The 20,172-nt window shown below is 38.2% G+C and overlaps 1 protein-coding gene and 1 long non-coding RNA gene across 2 annotated transcripts in view; one reads left to right on the forward strand and one right to left on the reverse strand.

Annotated features, from left to right (window-relative positions):
• The window catches only part of MRPL3 (mitochondrial ribosomal protein L3), a 51,853-nt gene that overhangs the window by 28,779 nt on the left and 2,902 nt on the right, over window positions 1–20,172 (forward strand). The window contains exons 7-9 of the mRNA XM_060638662.3: window positions 4,825–4,933; window positions 7,711–7,788; window positions 12,219–12,296. Of these exons, the coding sequence (XP_060494645.1) occupies window positions 4,825–4,933; window positions 7,711–7,788; window positions 12,219–12,296 (265 nt within the window). The remainder of the gene's footprint in view (window positions 1–4,824; window positions 4,934–7,710; window positions 7,789–12,218; window positions 12,297–20,172) is intronic.
• LOC132683088 (uncharacterized) overlaps window positions 2,307–20,172 on the reverse strand; it is an 80,374-nt gene continuing 62,508 nt past the window's right edge. Inside the window, exons 3-4 of the long non-coding RNA XR_009612042.3 lie at window positions 5,135–5,207; window positions 2,307–2,671 (exon numbers count right to left, since the gene is read on the reverse strand). This is a non-coding gene — a long non-coding RNA (uncharacterized LOC132683088). The remainder of the gene's footprint in view (window positions 2,672–5,134; window positions 5,208–20,172) is intronic.

The following is a 20,172-nucleotide window of genomic DNA, read 5'->3' on the forward strand; positions in this document are numbered from 1 at the left end:
AGTCCGCTCTTCCATTTAGTACTCAGTTATTTTTTTTCTGAGAGATTATGTACAAGTCACTTAAACTTTTTACAGCATAAATCAGGTAAAGAGAAAAAGTAAAACTCAATTTAGAAATGGTTCTGATACAAAAACCTCTACTTACAGAATGGATTTTGATTATTTTTAATAAAAAAAAATCAAGTACTTTGTAGCTGATGTAACACATGACGACAAACACTTTCAGTTCTTTTTCATGGTAAAAGTAGAAAGACAATGCAGTGAGAAGGGTATTTGAGGCTGAGGGAGCAGAATGAGCAAAAACAGGAAAGAGAGTGGAATACTTAGGGATTCACAGAATAATCTGCTATGACTAGGATGGGCAGTGTTTGAAAGGTAGAGTGGACCTAGTTATGAAAGGTCTCATATACCCCAAGCTAAAGAAGTTACTGACAGCCACCTAAGGTTATGGTTTAGTTTGCTTGTTTTTGTTGTTGTTGCTGTTTTGCTTTTTAAAGCAGGGGAAAGCTTGTGTGAAAAGACTGTTGTCTTAGGAATGTCACTCTAGTGTCTCTAAAGGAGCATAGCTTGAAGAAAGAGAGATGTTCAGTTTCTGTTTCTGAAACATTATGATTGAATGGCTGTGATACTTCCGATTAGTTATGGACAGTACATGTGTGGAATGAGATAGTAGCAGAATTCTTGCCAGAGGGCAAAGTTTGTGAAACCCTGGCTTATTAGTAATAGGTTCAAGAGTCAGCAGACTTTTTCTCAAAGGGCCAGATTTAAAATTTTTGAGGTTTACAAGCATTATGTTCTCTGTTGCAAATTATAGCTCCATAGCAGCCGTAGGCAATAAGTAAATAAATGTACATGGCTATGTTCCAGTAAAACTTTATTTACAAAAGTGGCCACTATAGGCTGTAGTTTGCCAACCCTGATTTAAACCATATTGAAATGAGGGTCAGCCACAGGACTCTTAAGACCATCGTTTCATGTAGCAGCAAGAGGTAAGAAACTTCTCAAAGAGTGCTAGAGAAGCAGAAAAATAGGGAGGAAATGATGACTGAGAGTAGTGAGGGGAAGGGTGGTAAGCAGGAAGGATAGAGGACAACTCTATTTTTAAAAAGGCCATAGAAATTTGAATACTGACTAGTTATTTGATATTAAGAATCACTAATTTTTTTAGATTGTGATAATGGTATTGTGGTTTTGTTCTTGAAAAGGATCTTTAAAAGAGATCCATATTAAAATGTTTATGGATGAAATGATATGATACCTGGAATTTGTTTCAAAATAATTCATTAACAGAGGAGGGGAATAGATAAAACAGAATAAGCCTTGAGTTGGTAATATTTGGCCCTGGGTGATGGGATACATAGGTTATTCATTGTACTTGTCTCTCTGCTTTTGACTAAGTTTTGAAATGTCCATAATAAAAATTGATTTTTATAAAAGTCTTTGGATTTGGGAATGAAGGGGGAACCATTTGCTTCCCAAGGAGGAGAAAAAGCAATACCAAGGAAAGAAAGATAGATGAAGCCCATGTCGAGGGAAAAACTTGGTGATGAGAATTTGGGAGGAAGTTCTCCAAGGACTCAGAATGAGTGGAGTTGAGAGCATTCCTCACCTGTGGGCATTTTGTTTTATCACCTATACAAATATATCTAGAATCATGCAGTCAACGGCAGTTTCCTGCCATGTGGGGAAATACATGATGGATTTGTAGTAAAATCTGTGTGTCTACTGATAGACATTTATGCTTTTGACATAATACACCAAGGGAATGAAATTCACATAACAGTTATCTCTAGAGATTTATAAAATGCAGTGGGGAAACATTAAATTATGCATTTTCTTCTGTGAGATACTATGATTGTCATACCTTTAAGCCCCTCCTCCCCCTTTTTTAACACCATCATCTTAAGGCATGCCCGTTATACACAACATTTGGAAACTATAGGACAAAATATAGGAAAAGAATTAGCCTTCTTCCTAAGACACAGCTATAGTCAGTAACAAAATAACTGACTTTTCTAGGTTGGGTACAGGGGTTGAATAAAACACGATCCCCTGCCCTTCATGAATTTAAAGTATACTAAGGGGAAATGGACTGAGAAACAAGGGTAGTATTCTCCTAAATTTAATAGGATCTCTGAGCTTTCTGATGAATTTTTGGTTTATCAAGTATAAATGCTTTAAATAAATGTTTATGTTTTTCCTAATTTTCTGATAAATCTCACGAAATTCGGAACATCTCACATTGTGTTCTTTCTGACTTGAATTTTCCTTTATTTGATTTTTTTTCTGCTAACTAAAACCTACAGCAGAAAAGGGGTAGGGAGGTAAAGCATATGTGTTATGTGCTGTGTATATTTTTAGTAAAATAAAGGTTTTCTTTTATGTGACCTGTGAAAACCTTATATTTGAAATGTGACTGGGTATGCTAAGTATATAGTTCGGTTCTCTTCTTGGCTTTTGCTTTGTTTTCGTTCTCCAGTTGGGTGACAACTGAGAGAAGCAGTAGAATAGATACCTGTACCGCCCATGGATCAACAGGTGCAGTCTCTTCTCCATCATCTGAATTGGGCCAATAATTTGTCATGTCATTTGCATTTATCCTGTTGTTTAAAGGTTATTTACTGAAGAGGTTCCCATTGTTCACAGCATAACAACATGATGCATTCTAGAACTAGATTGAAAAACAGTCTGTAATTAGTCAACAGATAATTAGCACTTTCAGGATGCCGCTTTTTTCTTATAAGCATGTACTCTTAAAACGACCTAAATTATCTTCTGTAATCTACCTGGCATTTGTTTTATTGGTGCACACACTAGCACTCTTTAAGTAAGCGATGAATCAGTTTGAGAACTCAGAAGGTACTAGTAAACTTTCTACCAAGAATGGCCAGTGTTAGAATGTGGTATTTTTAAAACATGTTCAGTTTAGATTAGTGTTGCTAGTCCCCTCTCTTTTTCTCTTTAAAGTGTTATTTGCCAGATACTATCCGGAGGGTCAAATGACTTTGTTGGTATTTCTTCTTTATTTTTAAATTGCCAAGCATTTTATTTTTTAAATGTTCTAAAATGCAGCATTAACTAGAAATATTTAAGTTTCAGAAGCAAAACTTCAGTAAAACATTTGATTATCACAGTTTCTGTTCTTAGATGATAATCTCCTTGCAAAAGTTATAGTGGATTTCTCATTTAATATATGTTAAGTTACTATTTTAGCTCTTTGACTAGGAATAAACATTATCTTGAGTTTTTGAGGCAAGGCAGAATTATGTGCACATCATCAGTGATGCATTCAGTTGATTAATGTGAAGAAAATGGTGTAAGCTACATTTAAATTATTCCTATACAAGTAACTTTTGACCTGTAATTTGATAATATTCAGCTGTTAGGTTCTACGCGTACATAGTTCATATTGTTTTTATGTTGAATTACTGACTTAATTTAAGACAAACTTTTACTTGTATGGGCTTACTTCAATCCATTACTCTCTGATAATTGACAAATACTTAACAAAGTCCTTGTGGAAAGAATATGGTTTTTATGATCTTGTGCTTTTTGTCCATTTTGTAAGTGGCCTGAACTATGCACTAATAATATTTAGCTTTGTTAACATTAAGGAATACAGCATTAAAAATATGTTGACATATTATCTAGTGAAAGGCGAAAAAGTTATTATCTTAAGAGTATACAGATATATTTGGTACAGCCTTGCAATGCATTCTACCCCTTTCATTGTATCTTTGTACTGATATATTTGACAAAGACAACCTTAATAATGCTGAACCTTAGTATTAGCCACTTTCTACTTACATCACAGAATGTTTCTCTACTGAGCAGAATTTGAAAACAGAATGGTTTTATTTAAAAATTGAAATACTAGATTTTTAAGAAATTGCTAGTCTCTGATTCTGTTTCTCTGTGAGCTTCCTATTCAAACCTTGAGAGCAAGATCCATCAGATAACTTATAAAAGTAAACTTTGTCCAGCATTAGGGCATTGTTATATTTAGTGTTCTATTACCTATTGCCACCTAACACATTACCCCAAAACATAACAGCTTAAAACAACAAACATGTATTACCTCACAGTTTCTGGGATCAGGAATCCCAGTACAACTTAGCTGAGTGCCTGTGGCTCAGGGTCTCTAACAGGGCTGCAACCAGGCAGTCAAGGCTGTAGTCATCTCGGTTCAACCTGAACACCGCCTTGCAAGCTCACTGACCTGGCCTTGGCAAGGCTTAGGACCATAGCTGTTGGCTGGAGACATCTCTACCACATGACACTCTATAGGAAATGGCAGTTGACTTCCTCCAGAGCCCAGCAGGAAGAGTGTGCCAAGTAGGAAGCCACAGTCTCTTTGTAACCTAATGTCAGAAGTGACCTTTTATTGTTTTGCCACAGTTTATTCCTTAGACCTGAGTTCCTAGGCGCACCCAGACTCCGGGGGAGGTGATTACACAAGGACATGAGTACCAGGTGGTGGGGATCTTAATGGTTGCTTGCTACATAGCTTATGAGTACTTTGGAATTTCTAGAAATTTACCCTTGTTTTACAGGATAATAAAACTCCCTGTTCAGATAGAACTTCCTCTGCTTAGATTGTCTCATAATTTTGAATTAATCATTTTATATGGAATGAGGCTCCAGGAAGGGGTGCAGACAGGACATAGGTAAAGAACTGTTCATTTGCAGTTTTCTTGCATAGCTTTTCCCAGTTATTTAGATAAGCAGCGTTGTTAAAATTCCAAGGTACTATTAAGAAAATGCACACTTGGGAATATTTTATGCTCTGTTTATTATATAAATTCTAATGTCTACCTTGTTCAGTATTGGTAAAGGTTTTCAAGGCGTCATGAAAAGATGGGGATTTAAAGGCCAGCCTGCTACTCATGGTCAAACAAAAACCCACAGGAGACCTGGGGCTGTTTCAACTGGTGTAAGTATAACTTGAGTGACCTCTTTTTAATGCTAAATATTCAGCTTCTGCACATACAGTGCTCTAGTCTGTTCTTGGGATCAAGTCACATAATTTTAATCTGACTCCAGGTGGGTCATAGTACTTGTCACATTTTTATGAGTCCTGGTCTCACTTTCCAGAGCCAGACATGAATCATTTCATAATAACCCACATACTTACAGCCAGTCTTCTCAGTACTTTTCCTTCCTGCTTTCTCATTTCCATCTCTGTCTCCCATCCTGCCCTCTGAAGTCTGCGCCAAGAAATCAGATATTAGAATGCCCTTCCAATCTGCCCCACTGGTTCCTTCCCAGAGTCATCTTTGCCTTAACAGAGACTGTTGGGGAAGATTGTCAAGAATGGTATCATGCAAGGGAGAAGTAGTAGAGGAAAAATGGAGAAACAAACAATAAGAACATAGAAAATGGAGAAGGAATTTTGTGTTCTGAAATAATTTCCTGTAAATTATAGGATTGAATATGATAAGTGAATATATTGATAATGGGAGCAAATTTCTCACTATTATAAAAAGATACTCAGGTATGAAAAGGAGGGAAATTAGAACAAACCCTATAGGGTTGAATTCAGATTGTAGATATCAGTATACATTTACTGTATATGTATATAAGAGAAATAGATATGTTCGTATGTGTGTATTTATTTGTTCCTTAGCTCTCTGTCTGCTGAATGTTCATAGCAGTATTATTCATAATAGCCAAAAAAGAGAAATAACCCAAATGTTTATCAGTTGATGAATAGGTAATTAAATGTAGTATATTCATACAATGTTACTTAGCAATAAAGTGGAATGAAGTACTGATACATGCCACAACATGGACGAACGTTGAAAACATGCTAAGGGAAAGAAACCAGTCACAGACTACATATTGTGTGATTCCATTTACGTGAAATGTCCATTGTAGGCAAATCTGTGGAGATGAGAGTAGATTAGTGGTTGCACAGGGCTGGGGGGAGTTGGAGGGAGTGACCACTAATGGGTTTGGAATATCTGTTTGAGATTGAATGAAAATGTTCTAAGATCATTTGTGGTAATACACGACTCTCTGTGTATACTCAAATCTTTGAATTGTATACTTCAGGGGAGCCTGGATGGCTCAGTTGGTTAAGCCTCCGACTCTTGATTTTGGCTCAGATCACGATCTTATGGTTCAGTTCGTAGGATCAAGCTCCGTGTTGGGACGCCACGGAGCCTGCCTAGGATTCTCTCTCTCTGCCCCTCCGCCTCTCACATACACGTGCTCTCTCAAAATAAATGGGTAAATTAAAAAAAATTTTTTTTAATTTAAATTGTATACTTTAAAAAGAGTAAAATGTGTGGTATGTGCATTGTACTTCAACAAAGCTCTTTTATTTTTTTAAATATTTATTTATTTACTTAGGGCTTGAGCAGGGGAGGAGCAGAGAGAGAGGGAGAGACAGAATCCCAAGCAGGGTCCATGCTCAGCTCAGAGCCCTACATGGCGCTCAGTCTCACACCGTGAGATCATGACTTGAGTTGATGTCAACAGTCAGATGCTTAACCCACTAAGCCACTAAGGCACCCCTAGCTCTTTTAAAAAAAATTAGGCTTGTTTTCTCTCTCTCTCTCTCTCTCTCTCTCTCTCACACACACACACACACTCACACACACACACACACACAATTAAAATGGCATGTGGAAGAACATGACTCGTTAGTTAATTGTCATGAAATAAATAAATGACATGTAGAAGAACCTATTTTTATAACTCAGCTTAGTTATTTGTCATGAAGTGCACTGTTCTGTGTTTGTAAATATTGCCATTCAGGATTAGCTGGTAAATACCTTTATAATCCAGAGAGGGTGTACTTTTAATGAGAATGTAAACTTAATGGGGGGGGGGGGGGGGCAGAGTCCTTTTTTAGTAATGTAATGTTAAACAAGGTGTGCCTATCACTGAGTGTGTTTCTAGAATGAATAAAAGTGATAGTTTGTAACATGCAGAATTGTCTTTAATCTGTGTTGGTTACATAGTAACCAACTCTAATGCTATGGTGAGCAACTTCCATGGGAGTTTTGCGGGTTGTCAGATTAGTGATACAGAAGTGTTTATATTCCAAGAGTTCATGTGTCATGAGAAGCTTTCCCATTTGAGATGTAATTCAAATTTGCTTCTTTAGATGTAGTATTATCCATTACCAAAGCCAGAATCAGAGAGACTGTGTGAAGCTGTTTGAATTATATGAATCAGAGACAACCAGGACTGGACAAACTCGATATTCTAATAACTAATTCTGTCCTTTAATCATTCTGGGGAAGGAGAGTAACATCAAAAGCAAGAGTGGGGGAGTGGAACCATTCCAGCAGCAATGGTGTGGATTGAGTCCATTAAGTCAGTTAATACAGAAGATTAGTGAAAACAGACCAGGCAGTCAAGTCTTCCTTGAATGGTGGTGTTACGTGTATTTATGTCCTGTAATTTTTCTTTTCTCCTTCTCATCTGGTGTTAGCTCAGTTGCTACTCTCTTGTTACTGAGTTTTTCTCCTACATATGTTTCTTAGTCTGTATTTATTTTGTTGCTCTAACTTAATTTAGAAAGGAAATCCTCTGGGGTAAATATGTCTAAATCCATATTTAGTTCCTTACTGGGGCCTAGCAGAATGAGGAAAAAGTCCAACATTTTAATAACTCCTGTCTCAGTTTGCATTTCAGTTTGATCTGTTCTATTTGAAATTGAGAGTACTTAACAGTGCTAATTTTGGTTTTGTTGTGTAGGATGTTGCCAGAGTCTGGCCTGGAACTAAAATGCCTGGACAAATGGGAAACAAAGATAGGACAGAATATGGACTAAAAGTAAGTTTCTGAAGTGACTCTTTTTTAGGAATAGTTAAATTAATGCCTGAATGCAAAGGCACCAGAGGATGTTCTGCATGTGTGTCTGTGTAGAATCGTTCTGATACTTGAACTCTGTGTGTGTGTAGCCATAGTCATGGTAATGTGTTCATCTAACACCCAAGCTGTGCAATGTGCCGTCATAAAAAGAAAAAGTCATCTATTTGACCTGGTAGGTTTCTACAAGAAGACAGCGCATGAACAAAAGTCAGATTCAGAGCATTGTGTAGAATACTGCCCTTTTATCAACTAATGAACAAAAGCTCCCTACATGTATATGTGGCTGTGCCATTACATAAGCACAGAGAAAAGTGGGATTACATGCCAGATTATTTTGGATTATATGTCAAAGGTGTGAATGGATAAAAGTGGATGTAGAGGAGGAGAGAGGGAGACCATCAACACAGGAGGGAAAGATAGTACTAAAAAAAGGATTGTGGTATATATCCATAATTATATATATTTAAAGGGGAGAAGTTAAATTCAATCCCTGCTAATCTGAGGAATTTGACAAATAACCAATGTTTCTATATGTATGTGTATACATTTCAAAGTATAGAAAGTACAAAGAAAATAGCTATTCTTGAAAACAATACCCCAAGATAAACACTATTAGCATTTTGGTTCATGTTCTTCCAGCCTCTATTCTAGATATATATTTTTTTACTTATTTATAAATTTTGACCAGCAGTTTTTTTTAAACTTTATGTAATTAAATCTGAAGGTTTGTTCCCTTTTTTTTTTTAATTTATTTTGAGAGCTTGCATGAGTGGGGGAGGGGCAGAGAGAGGGAGAGAGAATCCCAAGCAGCAGAGCCCAATGCAGGGCTCAGTCCCACAAACCAAACATGTGATCATGACCTGAGCTGAAATCAAAAGTCAGACATTTAACCCACTGAGTCCTGCAGGCACTCCAAAGATTTTTATTCCCTTCTATTATTTTTACATCTGTGAGAGATCACCTGTTTGTATCTGTTTGTGGATATTTTCTTTGTATGTCGGGGGTGGGGTGGTGGTATTTGCATGTGTGTATATGTGAGATATTTCAGTTTCCATAGTATTTTAACACTTAGCCTTTATTAGCTATGAACTGTGGGTCAGACTTCATTTTCACCTCACATGCTTTGTTCTTTCACTACCATTTCTTGACCATTCTCTCCCTTTGTGTAAATTTTTTTTTCACATGAAAGGCCATGCACATGAGAGCCATCTCAGCACACTTATTTTGAAAATGAGACCCAGAGAAGTTGTAACTTCCCTAGTTTCTAATTGCAGGAAGCTAGTATTAAATAAAATTGAAATAAAATTACTACTTTATTTTCAAATTTTTATTTAAATTCTAGTTAGTTAACATACAGTTCAGTATTGGTTTCAGGAGAATTCAGTGATACATCATTTACATCCAATACCCAGTGCTCATCACAAGTTCCCTCTTTAGTACCCATCAGCCTACTACTTCCCTCCATCAACCCTCAGTTTGTTCTCTATCTTTAAGAGTCTTTTGTGGTTTGTTTCCCTCCCTCGTTTTTCGTCCCCCCCCCCCATATGTCCATCTGTTTTGTTTCTTAAATTCCATATATGAGTGAAATCATATGGTATTTGTCTTTCTCTGAGTTACTTCACTTAGTATAATATACTCTAGCTCCATCCACGTCGTTGCAAATGGCAACACTCAATCTTTTTGATGGCTGAGTAATATTCCATTGTGTCTGTATACACACCACATCTTCTTTATTCATCAGTTAATGGACATTTGAGCTCTTTACTTTGGCCATTGTTGATAATGTTGCTATAAACATAGGGGTGCACGTACCCCTTCAAATCTGTATGTTTGTATCCTTTGGGTAAATACCAAGCAGTGCAATTGTTAGGTCATAGGATAGTTCTCTTTTTAACTATCTGAGGAACCTCCGTACTGTTCTCCAGAGTGGCTGCATCAGTTTGCATACCCACCAACAGTGCAAGAGGTTTCCCCTTTCTCCACATCCTTGCCAACATCTGTTGTTTCTTGTGTTGTTAATTTTAGCCATTCTGATAGGTGTGAGGTGGTATCTCATTGTGGTTTTGATTTGTATTTCTCTGATGATGAATGATGTTGAGCATCTTTTCATGTGTTTATTAGCCATCTGGATGTCTTCTTTGGAAAATGTCTTTCATGTCTTCTGCCCATTTCTTCACTGGATTATTTGTTTCTTTGGTGTTGAATTTGATAAATTCTTTATAGAGATGGGATACTCACCCATATATTAGATAAATTCATATTTATATTTAAAATGAGAGTTGGGGCACCTGGGTGGCTCAGTCAGTTAAACATCCCACTCTTGATTTCAGCTCAGGTCATGATCTCACACATTCACGAGTTTGAGCACCACATCAGGCCCACACTGACTCTCTCTGCCCCTCTTGCACATGCTCTCTCTTCAAAATAAATAAACTTAAGATGGAATGAATAAAATGAAAATTTGCTACCACTTTTTTTTTTTATAATTTACTTATTTTTTAATTTCCATCCAAGTTAGCATGCAACAGTGATTTCAGGAGTAGATTCCTTAATGCCCCTTACCCATTTAGCCCATCCCTTCTCCCACAAACCCTCCAGTAACCCTCTGTTTGTTCTCCATATTTAATAGACTCTTCTGTTTTGTCCCCCTCCCTGTTTTTATATTACTTTTGTTTCCCTTCCTTTATGTTCATCTGTTTTGTCTGTTCATGTCCTCATATGAGTGAAGTCATATATTTGTCTTTCTCTAATTTCACTTAGCATAATACACTCTAGTTCCATCCACGTAGTTGCAAATGGCAAGATTTCATACTTTCTGATTGCTGAGTAATGCTCCATTGTATATATATATACCACATCTTCTTTATCCATTCATCCATCAATGGACATTTGGGCACTTTCCATACTTCGGCTATTGTGGATAGCACTGCTGTAAACATTGGGTTGCATGTGCCCCTTCGAAACAGCACACCTGTATCCCTTGGATAAATACCTAGTAGTGCAGTTGCTGGGTCATAGGGTAGTTCTATTTTTAGTTTTTTGAGAAACTGCCATACTGTTTTCCAGAGTGGCTGCACCAGCTTGCATTCCCACCAACAGTGCAAAAGAGATCCTCTTTCTCCGCATCCTCGCTAACATCTATTGTTGCCTGAGTTGTTAATGTTAAACATTATGACAGGTGTGAGGTGGTATCTCATTGTGGTTTTGATTTGTATTTCTCTGATGATGAGTGATGTTGAGCATTTTCTCATGTATCAGTTGGCCATCTGGATGTCTTCTTTGGAGAAGTGTCTATTCATGTCTTTTGCCCATTTCTTTACTGGATTCTTTGTTTTTTGGGTATTGAGTTTGATAAGTTCTTTATAGATTTTGGACACTAATCCTTTATTTGATATGTCATTTGCAAATATCTTCTCCCATTCTCCCTTGCCTCTGGAGACGTTGAGGAAGACGTTGCCGTGACCAAGGTCAAAGAGGTTTTGCCTGCTTTCTCCTCAAGGATTGTGATGGCTTCCTGTGTTACATTTAGGTCTTTTATCCATTTTGAGTTCATTTTTGTGTATGGTTTAAGAAAGTGGTCCGGGTTCATTTTTCTGCATGTCACTATCCAGTTTTCCCAGCACCACTTGCTGAAGAGACTGTCTTTATTCCATTGGATATTCTTTCCTGCTCTGTCAAAGATTAGTTGGCCATACGTTTGTGGGTCCATTTCTGGGTTCTCTATTCTGTTCCATTGATCTGAGTGTCTGTTCTTGTGCCAGTACTCTACTGTCTTGATGATTACAGCTTTGTAGTACAACTAGAAGTCTGATGCCTCCTGCTTTGGTTTTCAAGATAGCTTTGGCTATTCAAGGTCTTTTCTGGTTCCGTACAAATTTTAGGACTGTTTGTTCTAGCTCTGTGAAGAATGTTATTTTGTTCTAGCTCTGTGAAGGTGTTATTTTGATAGGGATTGCTGCTACCACTTTCATAACACATCTGTTATACTCTTATATTACAAGTCATCCATAGCATTTGAATTTTTCCTATTCTCATTCAACATTTTGAAGTGCTAGGGGGTGCCTGGGTGGCTCAGTCAGTTGGGCGTCCCTTCGGATCAGGTCTTGATCTCTCCGTCTGTGAGTTCAAGCTCCACGTCAGGCTCTGCACTGACAGCTCAGAGCCTGGAGCCTACTTCAGATGCTGTCTCCCTCTCTCTCTACTCCTCCCCCACTCACACTCTGTCTCTCTCAAAAATAAAAACATTAAAAAATTTTAAAAAATTTTTTTGAAGTGCTAATATGATTACTTTATAGGCTACTTATAGACTCAGCTTGTAGTCACATATTGCTTGTTTTAATACAAGTATATTCTCAAATTTTTAACTATTGAAATTGCATTTCTTACTTTAGGTATGGAGAATAAACACAAAGCACAATATAATCTATGTAAATGGCTCTGTACCTGGACATAAAAATTGCTTAGTAAAGGTATGTATATAAAATGTATGTAAACTCTTTATTTTCCATTGTTTGGATATGTGAATATGTGCCATAAATTCTCCTTTGGCCCATAAATGTGGCTTGAAAATAAGTGGCTGCTTTTCCATAATCTTTGCCAAATTAAATTTTTTGCCACTTTTCAGTAGTACCTGACTGAAAAAGTTGTACAAAATATCCTGTACCTATGTTCATAAAAACATGAACCTGTGAGAATGGTAGGACCAATAAATAGAGGCTCTTTAGAAATGCAAAAAGGTGGGGCGCCTGGGTGGCTCAGTAGGTTGAGTGTGTGACTTCAGCTCAGGTCATGATCTCACAGTTGTTGAGTTCAGTCCCAGCTTCAGGCTCAGAGCTGAAGCTAACAGCTGTTAGCTCTGAGCCTGAAGCCTACTTCAGATTTTCTGTCTCCCTCTCTCTCTCTCTCAAAAATAAATAAAAAAAAAAAAAAAAAAAAAAAATAGAAAGGCTCAGAGGGGAATATGGTGGCAGGGGAGGACGCTGGGTTCACCTCATCCTGCTGATCACTTAGATTCCACCCACATCTGCCTAAATAACCCAGAAAACCACCAGCAGACTAGCAGAATGGACTCTCCGGAACCAAGCATAGACAAAAGGACCATGGGAGAGGGTAGGAAGGGCGGAGAGGTGGTGGGTGCTACACAGACTGGTGGGAGGGAGCCAGGGTGGTGGAGGGGCAGCCTGCCCAGCAAGACAGAGCCCCCGAAGTCTGGCTTCAAAAGCGGAGGGGCCACACTCCGTGAGTTCTGACAGCCAGTGGGCTGTCATCTGGAATGTTAAAACTCAACAGCTCTGCTCTCAGACAGCAGGGAGGGCAAGAGGACATCGGGAGGGAGAGTTGCTGAGCCCAAGAATACAGAGCTCAGCTTGGTGGGAGAACAAAGGCGCTGGTAAGCACCATCACCCTCTCCCATCCCTCAGCTGAAATTCGAAAGGGAACCAGTTCCTGTCACTGAACTTGCACCGTGCAAACGCCCAACGCTGTGGGCGCCCGCCTCTGGCAGGTTGGCCTCCCTCCGGGTGTTCCTCCCGGTGCTGCAGGGCCCCTCCCGCAGGGGACCACTGACGGCAAATGGAGCTAAGCCTGCCCCTCACGGCCCTGTGCACCTTGCAGATCCACCCCGGCTAATACACCAGATCCCATCAAAGCAGCACCACAAGCCTGGCAGTGTGCAAGTAGCCCAGACAGGGGCCACGCCACTCTACAGTGAGTCCTGCCCCTGGGAGAGGAGAAGATAAGGTACACACCAGTCTGACTGTGGCCCCGACCACCAACACCAGTTACTCCAGACAGCACAAGGGAAGTGCCCTGCAGTTTGGAGCCACTGCAGGGACTACCCAAAATGATGAAACAGAAGAATTCTGAAAAGAAACTCCAGAAAGTAGCAACAGCTAACAAATTGGTCAAAAACGATTTAAGCAATATAATGGAACAAGAATTTAGAGTAATAGTCATAAAATTAATCGCTGGGCTTGAAAAAAGCATAGAGGACAGCAGAGAATCTATGCTACAGAGATCAAGGGACTAAGAGATAGTCATGAGGAGCTAAAAAATGCTATAAATGAGGTGCACAATAAAATGGAGGTGGCCATAGCACGGATTGAAGAGGCCGAAGAGAGAATAGGTGATTTAGAAGATAAAATTATGGAAAAAGAAGAAGCTGAGAAAAAGATTTAAAAAATCCAGAACTATGAGGGGAGAATTAGAGACCTAAAGTGATGCAATCAAATGGAACAATATCTGTATCATAGGAATTCCAGAAGAAGAAAGAGAGAAAGGGGCTGAAGGTGTACTTGAACAAATCATAGCTGAGAACTTCTCTGATCTGGGAAAGGAAAAAGGCATTGAAATCCAAGAGTCACAGAGAATTCCCTTCAGACATGAATTGATCATCTGCATGACATTATCATAGTGAAACTGGCAAAATACAAGGATAAAGAGAAAGTTCTGAAAGCAGCTAGGGATACCCAGGCTCTTACTAACAAAGATAGACACATAAGAGTAGTGGCAGACCTGTCTACTGAAACTTGGCAGGCCAGAAAGGAATGGCAGGAAATCTTCAATGTGATGAGCAGAAAAAAACATGCAGCTGAGAATCCTTTATCCAGAAAGTCTGTCATTCAGAATAAAAGGAGAGATAAAGGTTTTCCCAAACAAAAACTGAAGGCATTCATCACCACTAAACCAGCCCTACAAGAGATCCTAAGGGGGATTGTGTGAGTGAAATGTTGCAAGGACCACAAAGTACCAGAGACATCACTACAAGCATGAAACCTACAGACATGACAATGACTCTAAACCCGTATCTTTCAATAACACTGAATGTAAATGGACTAAATGCTCCAACCAAAAGACATAGGGTATCAGAATGGATAAAAACACAAGACCCATCTATTTGCTCTCTACAAGAGACTCATTTTAGACCTGAGGACACCTTCAGATTGAAAGTAAGGGGATAGAGAACTATCTATTAAGCTACTGGAAGTCAAAAGAAAGCTGGAGTAGCCATACTTGTATCAGACAAACCAGACTTTAAAGGCTGTAGTGAGATGAAGAAGGGCATTATATAATAATTACAGGGTCTATCCATCAGGAACAGCTAACTATTATAAATGTCTATGCGCCGGATACAGGAGCCCTCAAATATATAAAACAATCACAAACATAAGCAACCTTATTGATAAGAATGTGGTAATTGCAGGGGACTTTAATACCCCACTTACAACAATGGATAGATCAACTAGACACAGGATCAATAAAGAAACAAGGGCCCTGAATGATACATTGGATTGGATGGATTGACAGATATATTTAAAACTCTGTATCCCAGAGCAACAGAATATACTTTCTTCTCAAGTGCACATGGAACATTCTCTCTGATAGATCACATACTGGGTCACAAGACAGCCCTTAATAAGTATAAAAGAATTGAGATCATACCATGCATACTTTCAGACCACAATGCTATGAAACTTGAAATCAACCACAGGAAAAAGTCTGGAAAACCTCCAAAAGCATGGAGGTTAAAGAACACCCTACTAAAGAATGAATGGGTCAACAGGCAATTAGAGAAGAAATTTAAAAATATATGGAAACAAATGAAGATGAAAATACAACAATCCAAACGCTCTGGGATGCAGCAAAGGCAGTCCTGAGAGGAAAATACATTGCAATCCAGGCCTATCTCAAGAAACAAGAAAAATCCCAAATACAAAATCTAACAGCACACCTAAAGGAAACAGAAGCAGAACAGGATGGACACCCCAAACCCAGCAGAAGAAGAGAAATAATAAAGATCAGAGCAGAAATAAACAATATAGAACCTAAAATAAACTGTAGAGCAGATCAATGAAACCAAGACTTGGTTTTTTGAAAAAATAAACAAAATTGATAAACCTCTAGCCAGGCTTCTCAAAAAGGGAGATGACCCAAATAGATAAAATCATGAATGAAATTGGAATTATTACAACCAATCCCTCAGAAATACAAGCAATTATCAGGGAATTACTATGAAAAATTGTATGCCAAAAAACTGGACAACCGGGAAAAAATGGACAAATTCCTAAGCAGCCACACACTTCCAAAACTCAAACAGGAAGAAATAGAAAACTTGACAAGACCCATAACCAGCGAAAAAATGGAATCAGTTATCAAAAATCTCCCAAAATATAAGAGTCCAGGACCAGATGGCTTCCCTGGGGAATTCTACCAGACATTTAAAGCAGAGATAATACCTATCCTTCTCAAGCTGTTCCAAAAAATAGAAAGGGAAGGAAAACTTCCAGGCTCATTCTGTGAAATCAGCATTATTTTGATTCCTAAACCAGACAGATACCCAGCAAAAAAAGAGAACTACAGGCCAATATCCCTGATGAATATGGATGCAGAAATTCTCAACAAGATACTAGCAAATCGAATTCAACAGCATATAAAAAGAATTATTCACCATGATCAAGTGGGATTCATTCCTGGGATGCAGGGCTGGTTCAACATTTGCAAATCAATCAATGTGATACATCACATTAATAAAAGAAAAGAAAAGAACCATATGACCCTGTCAATCGATGCAGAAAAAGCATTTGACAAAATTCAGCATCCTTTCTTAATAAAAACCCTCGAGAAAGTCGGGATAGAAGGAACATACTTAAACATCATAAAAGCCATTTATGGAAAGCCCACAGCTAATATCATCCTCAATGGGGAAAAGCTGAGAGCTTTCCCCCTGAGATCAGGAACACAACAGGGATGTCCACTCTCACCACTGTTGTTTAACATAGTGTTGGAAGTGCTAGCATCAGCAATCAGACAACAAAAGGAAATCAAAGGCATCAAAATTGGCAAAGATGAAGTCAAGCTCTCACTTTTTGCAGATGACATGATATTATACATGGAAAACCCAATAGATTCCACCAGAAGTCTGCTAGAACTGATACATGAATTCAGCAAAGTCGCAGGATACAAAATCAATGTACAGAAATCAGTTGCATTCTTATACACTAATAATGAAGCAACAGAAAGACACATAAACTGATCCCATTCACAATTGCACCAAGAACCATAAAATACCTAGGAATAACCTAACCAAAGATATAAAATATGTATGCTGAAAAGTGTAGAAAGCTTATGAAGGAAATTGAAGAAGACACAAAGAAATGGAAAAACATTCCGTGTTCATGGATTGGAAGATTATTGTTAAAATGTCAATACTACCCAAAGCTATCTACACATTCAATGCAATCCCAATCAAAATTGCACCAGCATTCTTCTCAAAGCTAGAACAAGCAATCCTAAAATTTGTATGGAACCCCAAAAGACCCCGAATAGCCAAAGTAATTTTGAAGAAGACCAAAGCGGGAGGCATCACAATCCCAGACTTTAGCCTCTACTACAAAGCTGTAATCATCAAGACAGCATGGTGTTGGCACAAAACAGACACATAGACCAATGGAATAGAATAGAGACTCCAGAATTGGACCCACAAAAGTATGGCCAAGTAATGTTTGACAAAACAGGAAAGAATATCCAATGGAAAAAAGACAGTCTCTTTAACAAATGGTGCTGGGAGAACTGGACGGCAATATGCAGAAGAATGAAACTAGACCACTTTCTTACACCAGTCACAAAAATAAACTCAAAATGGATAAAGGACCTGAATGTGAGACAGGAAACCATCAAAACCCTAGAGGACAAAGCAGGAAAAAAACCTCTTTGACCTCAGCCGCAGAAATTTCTTACTCAACACATCTCCAAAGGCAAGGGAATTAAAAGCAAGAATGAACTATTGGGACTTCGTGAAGATTAAAAGCTTCTGCACTGCAAAGGAAACAATCAAGAAAACTAAAAGGTGACCGACAGAATGGGAAAAGATATTTGCAAATGACCTATCGGACAAAGGGCTAGTATCCAAAATCTATAAAGAAGTCACCACACTTCACACCCGAAAAACAAATAATCCAGTGAAGAAATGGGCAGAAAACATGAATAGACACTTTTCTAAGGAAGACATCCGGATGGCCAACAGGCATGTGAAAAGATGCTCAATGTTACTCCTCATCAGGGAAATACAAATCAAACCACACTGAGATGCCACCTCATACTAGTCAGAGTGGCTAAAATGAATCAGGAGACTGTAGATGCTGGCGAGGATGTGGAGAAATGGGAACCCTCTTGCACTGTTGGTGGGAATGCAAACTGGTGCAGCCACTCTGGAAAACGGTGTGGAGGTTCCTCAAAAAACTAAAAATAGATCTACCCTATGACCCAGCAATAGCACTGCTAGGAATTTACCCAAGGGATACAGGAGTGCTAATGCACAGGGGCACTTGTACCCCAATGTTTATAGCAGCACTTTCAACAATAGCCAAATTATGGAAAGAGCCTAAATGTCCATCAACTGATGAATGGATAAAGAAATTGTGGTTTATATATACAGTGGAATACTACGTGGCAATGAGAACGAATGAAATGTGGCCCTTTGTAGCAATGTGGATGGAACTGGAGAGTGTTATGCTAAGTGAAATAAGTCATACAAAGAAAGACAGATACCATATGTTTTCACTCTTATGTGGATCCTGAGAAACTTAACAGAAGACCATGAGGGAGGGGAAGGGGGAAAAAAAAAGGGAGGGAGCCAAACCATAAGATACTCTACAAAACTGAGAACAAACTGAGGGTTGATGGGGCGTGGGAGGGAGAGGAGGGTGGGTGATGGGCATTGAGGAGGGCATCTGTTGGGATGAGCCCTGGGTGTTGTATGGAAACCAATTTGACAATAAATTTCATATTAAAAGAACTAGAAAAAGGATATTAGGATAACTGTTGCTAAAATATCAATATCCTTCCAAAAAAGAACTTCTAATTTTTTTTAAAAATACTTTGACATAAGAACTGAAAATACACAAAATGGCAATTCAGTGAGAGAGTCAACAAGACCATTTGGTAAAGGGGCACTTGACTGGCTCAATTCGAAGAGTATGTGACTCTTGGTCTTGGGATTGTGAGTTCAGGCCCCACGTTGGGTGTAGAGATTACTAAAAAAAAAAAAAAAAAACTTTTACTTTTTTTTTTTTTTTAAAGAAAGGTGGTAGGGGCACCTGGGTGGCTCAGTTGGTTAAGTGTCCAACTTTGGCTTGGGTCATGATCTCATGGTTCGTGGGTTCAAGCCCCACAACTGTGCTGACAGTTCAGAGCCTGGAGCCTGCTTCGGATTCTGTGTCTCCCTCTCTCTGCCCCTCCTCTGCTCACAGTCTGTCTCTCTCAAAAATAAACATTAAACAAAAAAAAAAAAAAAGGTGGTAAAAGGTAAACATTTTAAGGAGGGATTCATTGTTACTAGCATTGTTATGATTATACTTTTAGTATTTTAAAAATATGCACATTCATATTTATGCTCAAAACCAAAGTAAAAGAAAAATAATAGCATAAATTGGGGGGAAAATTCTTGTACTCTCACAGACTTATTTCTATCGAATAAAATAGAAAGTAAATATTCCGCCTGGGATTTAGGCCAACATAAAACAACATATAAGAAATCACTTTGGGATTTTGAATCATCCATTCTGAAAATAAATTTGTAGTAGAAATAATACCGGCTTATTCCCAGAAATTTTCCAACAATAACAATGAAAATAGATTGAAACTTCAACCTCTGATTTTTCACATTGGGTCTTTCTCTGTGTATTCTTTTCATTTCTTAAAGTAGGTTCCATTACTAGCATAAAGTATAACACTTGTTTTAATCCTACAGTAATTAAAATTCCCTTTCTGTAGTTCACTTTTTGACTGAATTGTTCTCATTTTTCTTAAAGAAAAAATACATCTTATGAATTGTTGCAAGTATTTTTTTTTACTTTGCATGTTTTCAGTTTAAGTAGATTTCCAGTCTCCAGATGACCTGGTTGTTTACACAGTGATAGGTTGTTGAGACTGACAAGTTGGCATTGTACTTCCTATAACATTTTGGCTTCATAAATAAATGTACCCCCTCCACATTACAGGTTTATTACATGTTACAAATATCACAACCTAATAAAAGAGAGAAGAGGGAAATTAAATTATTTTCCATAATAAAATTATACTGTACAACAGATGAATTTTTATATGTTGTCAGATCTTCCTTTTCTCCCCATTTTGCTGCACACATGGTTCTAAGGCTTGCTTTCCAGCTGAAAGTGGAACACCTCAGCATTTTCTTTGACACCAGTATAGATGAATAGGTCAGCTGTCTTGAAAAACCATAATACGTGCAGTGATATTCTGACTGGTTGTTATAAACAGTTTATAGTCAACATTTATTACTCTTCCACCTACTTCAACAAAAAATTGCCTCCAAAAACTCAACTCTGT

The sequence above is a fragment of the Panthera onca genome, chromosome C2, assembly GCF_046562875.1.
Source record: "Panthera onca isolate mPanOnc1 chromosome C2, mPanOnc1 haplotype 2, whole genome shotgun sequence".
In the NCBI taxonomy this organism is placed as follows: domain Eukaryota; kingdom Metazoa; phylum Chordata; class Mammalia; order Carnivora; family Felidae; genus Panthera; species Panthera onca.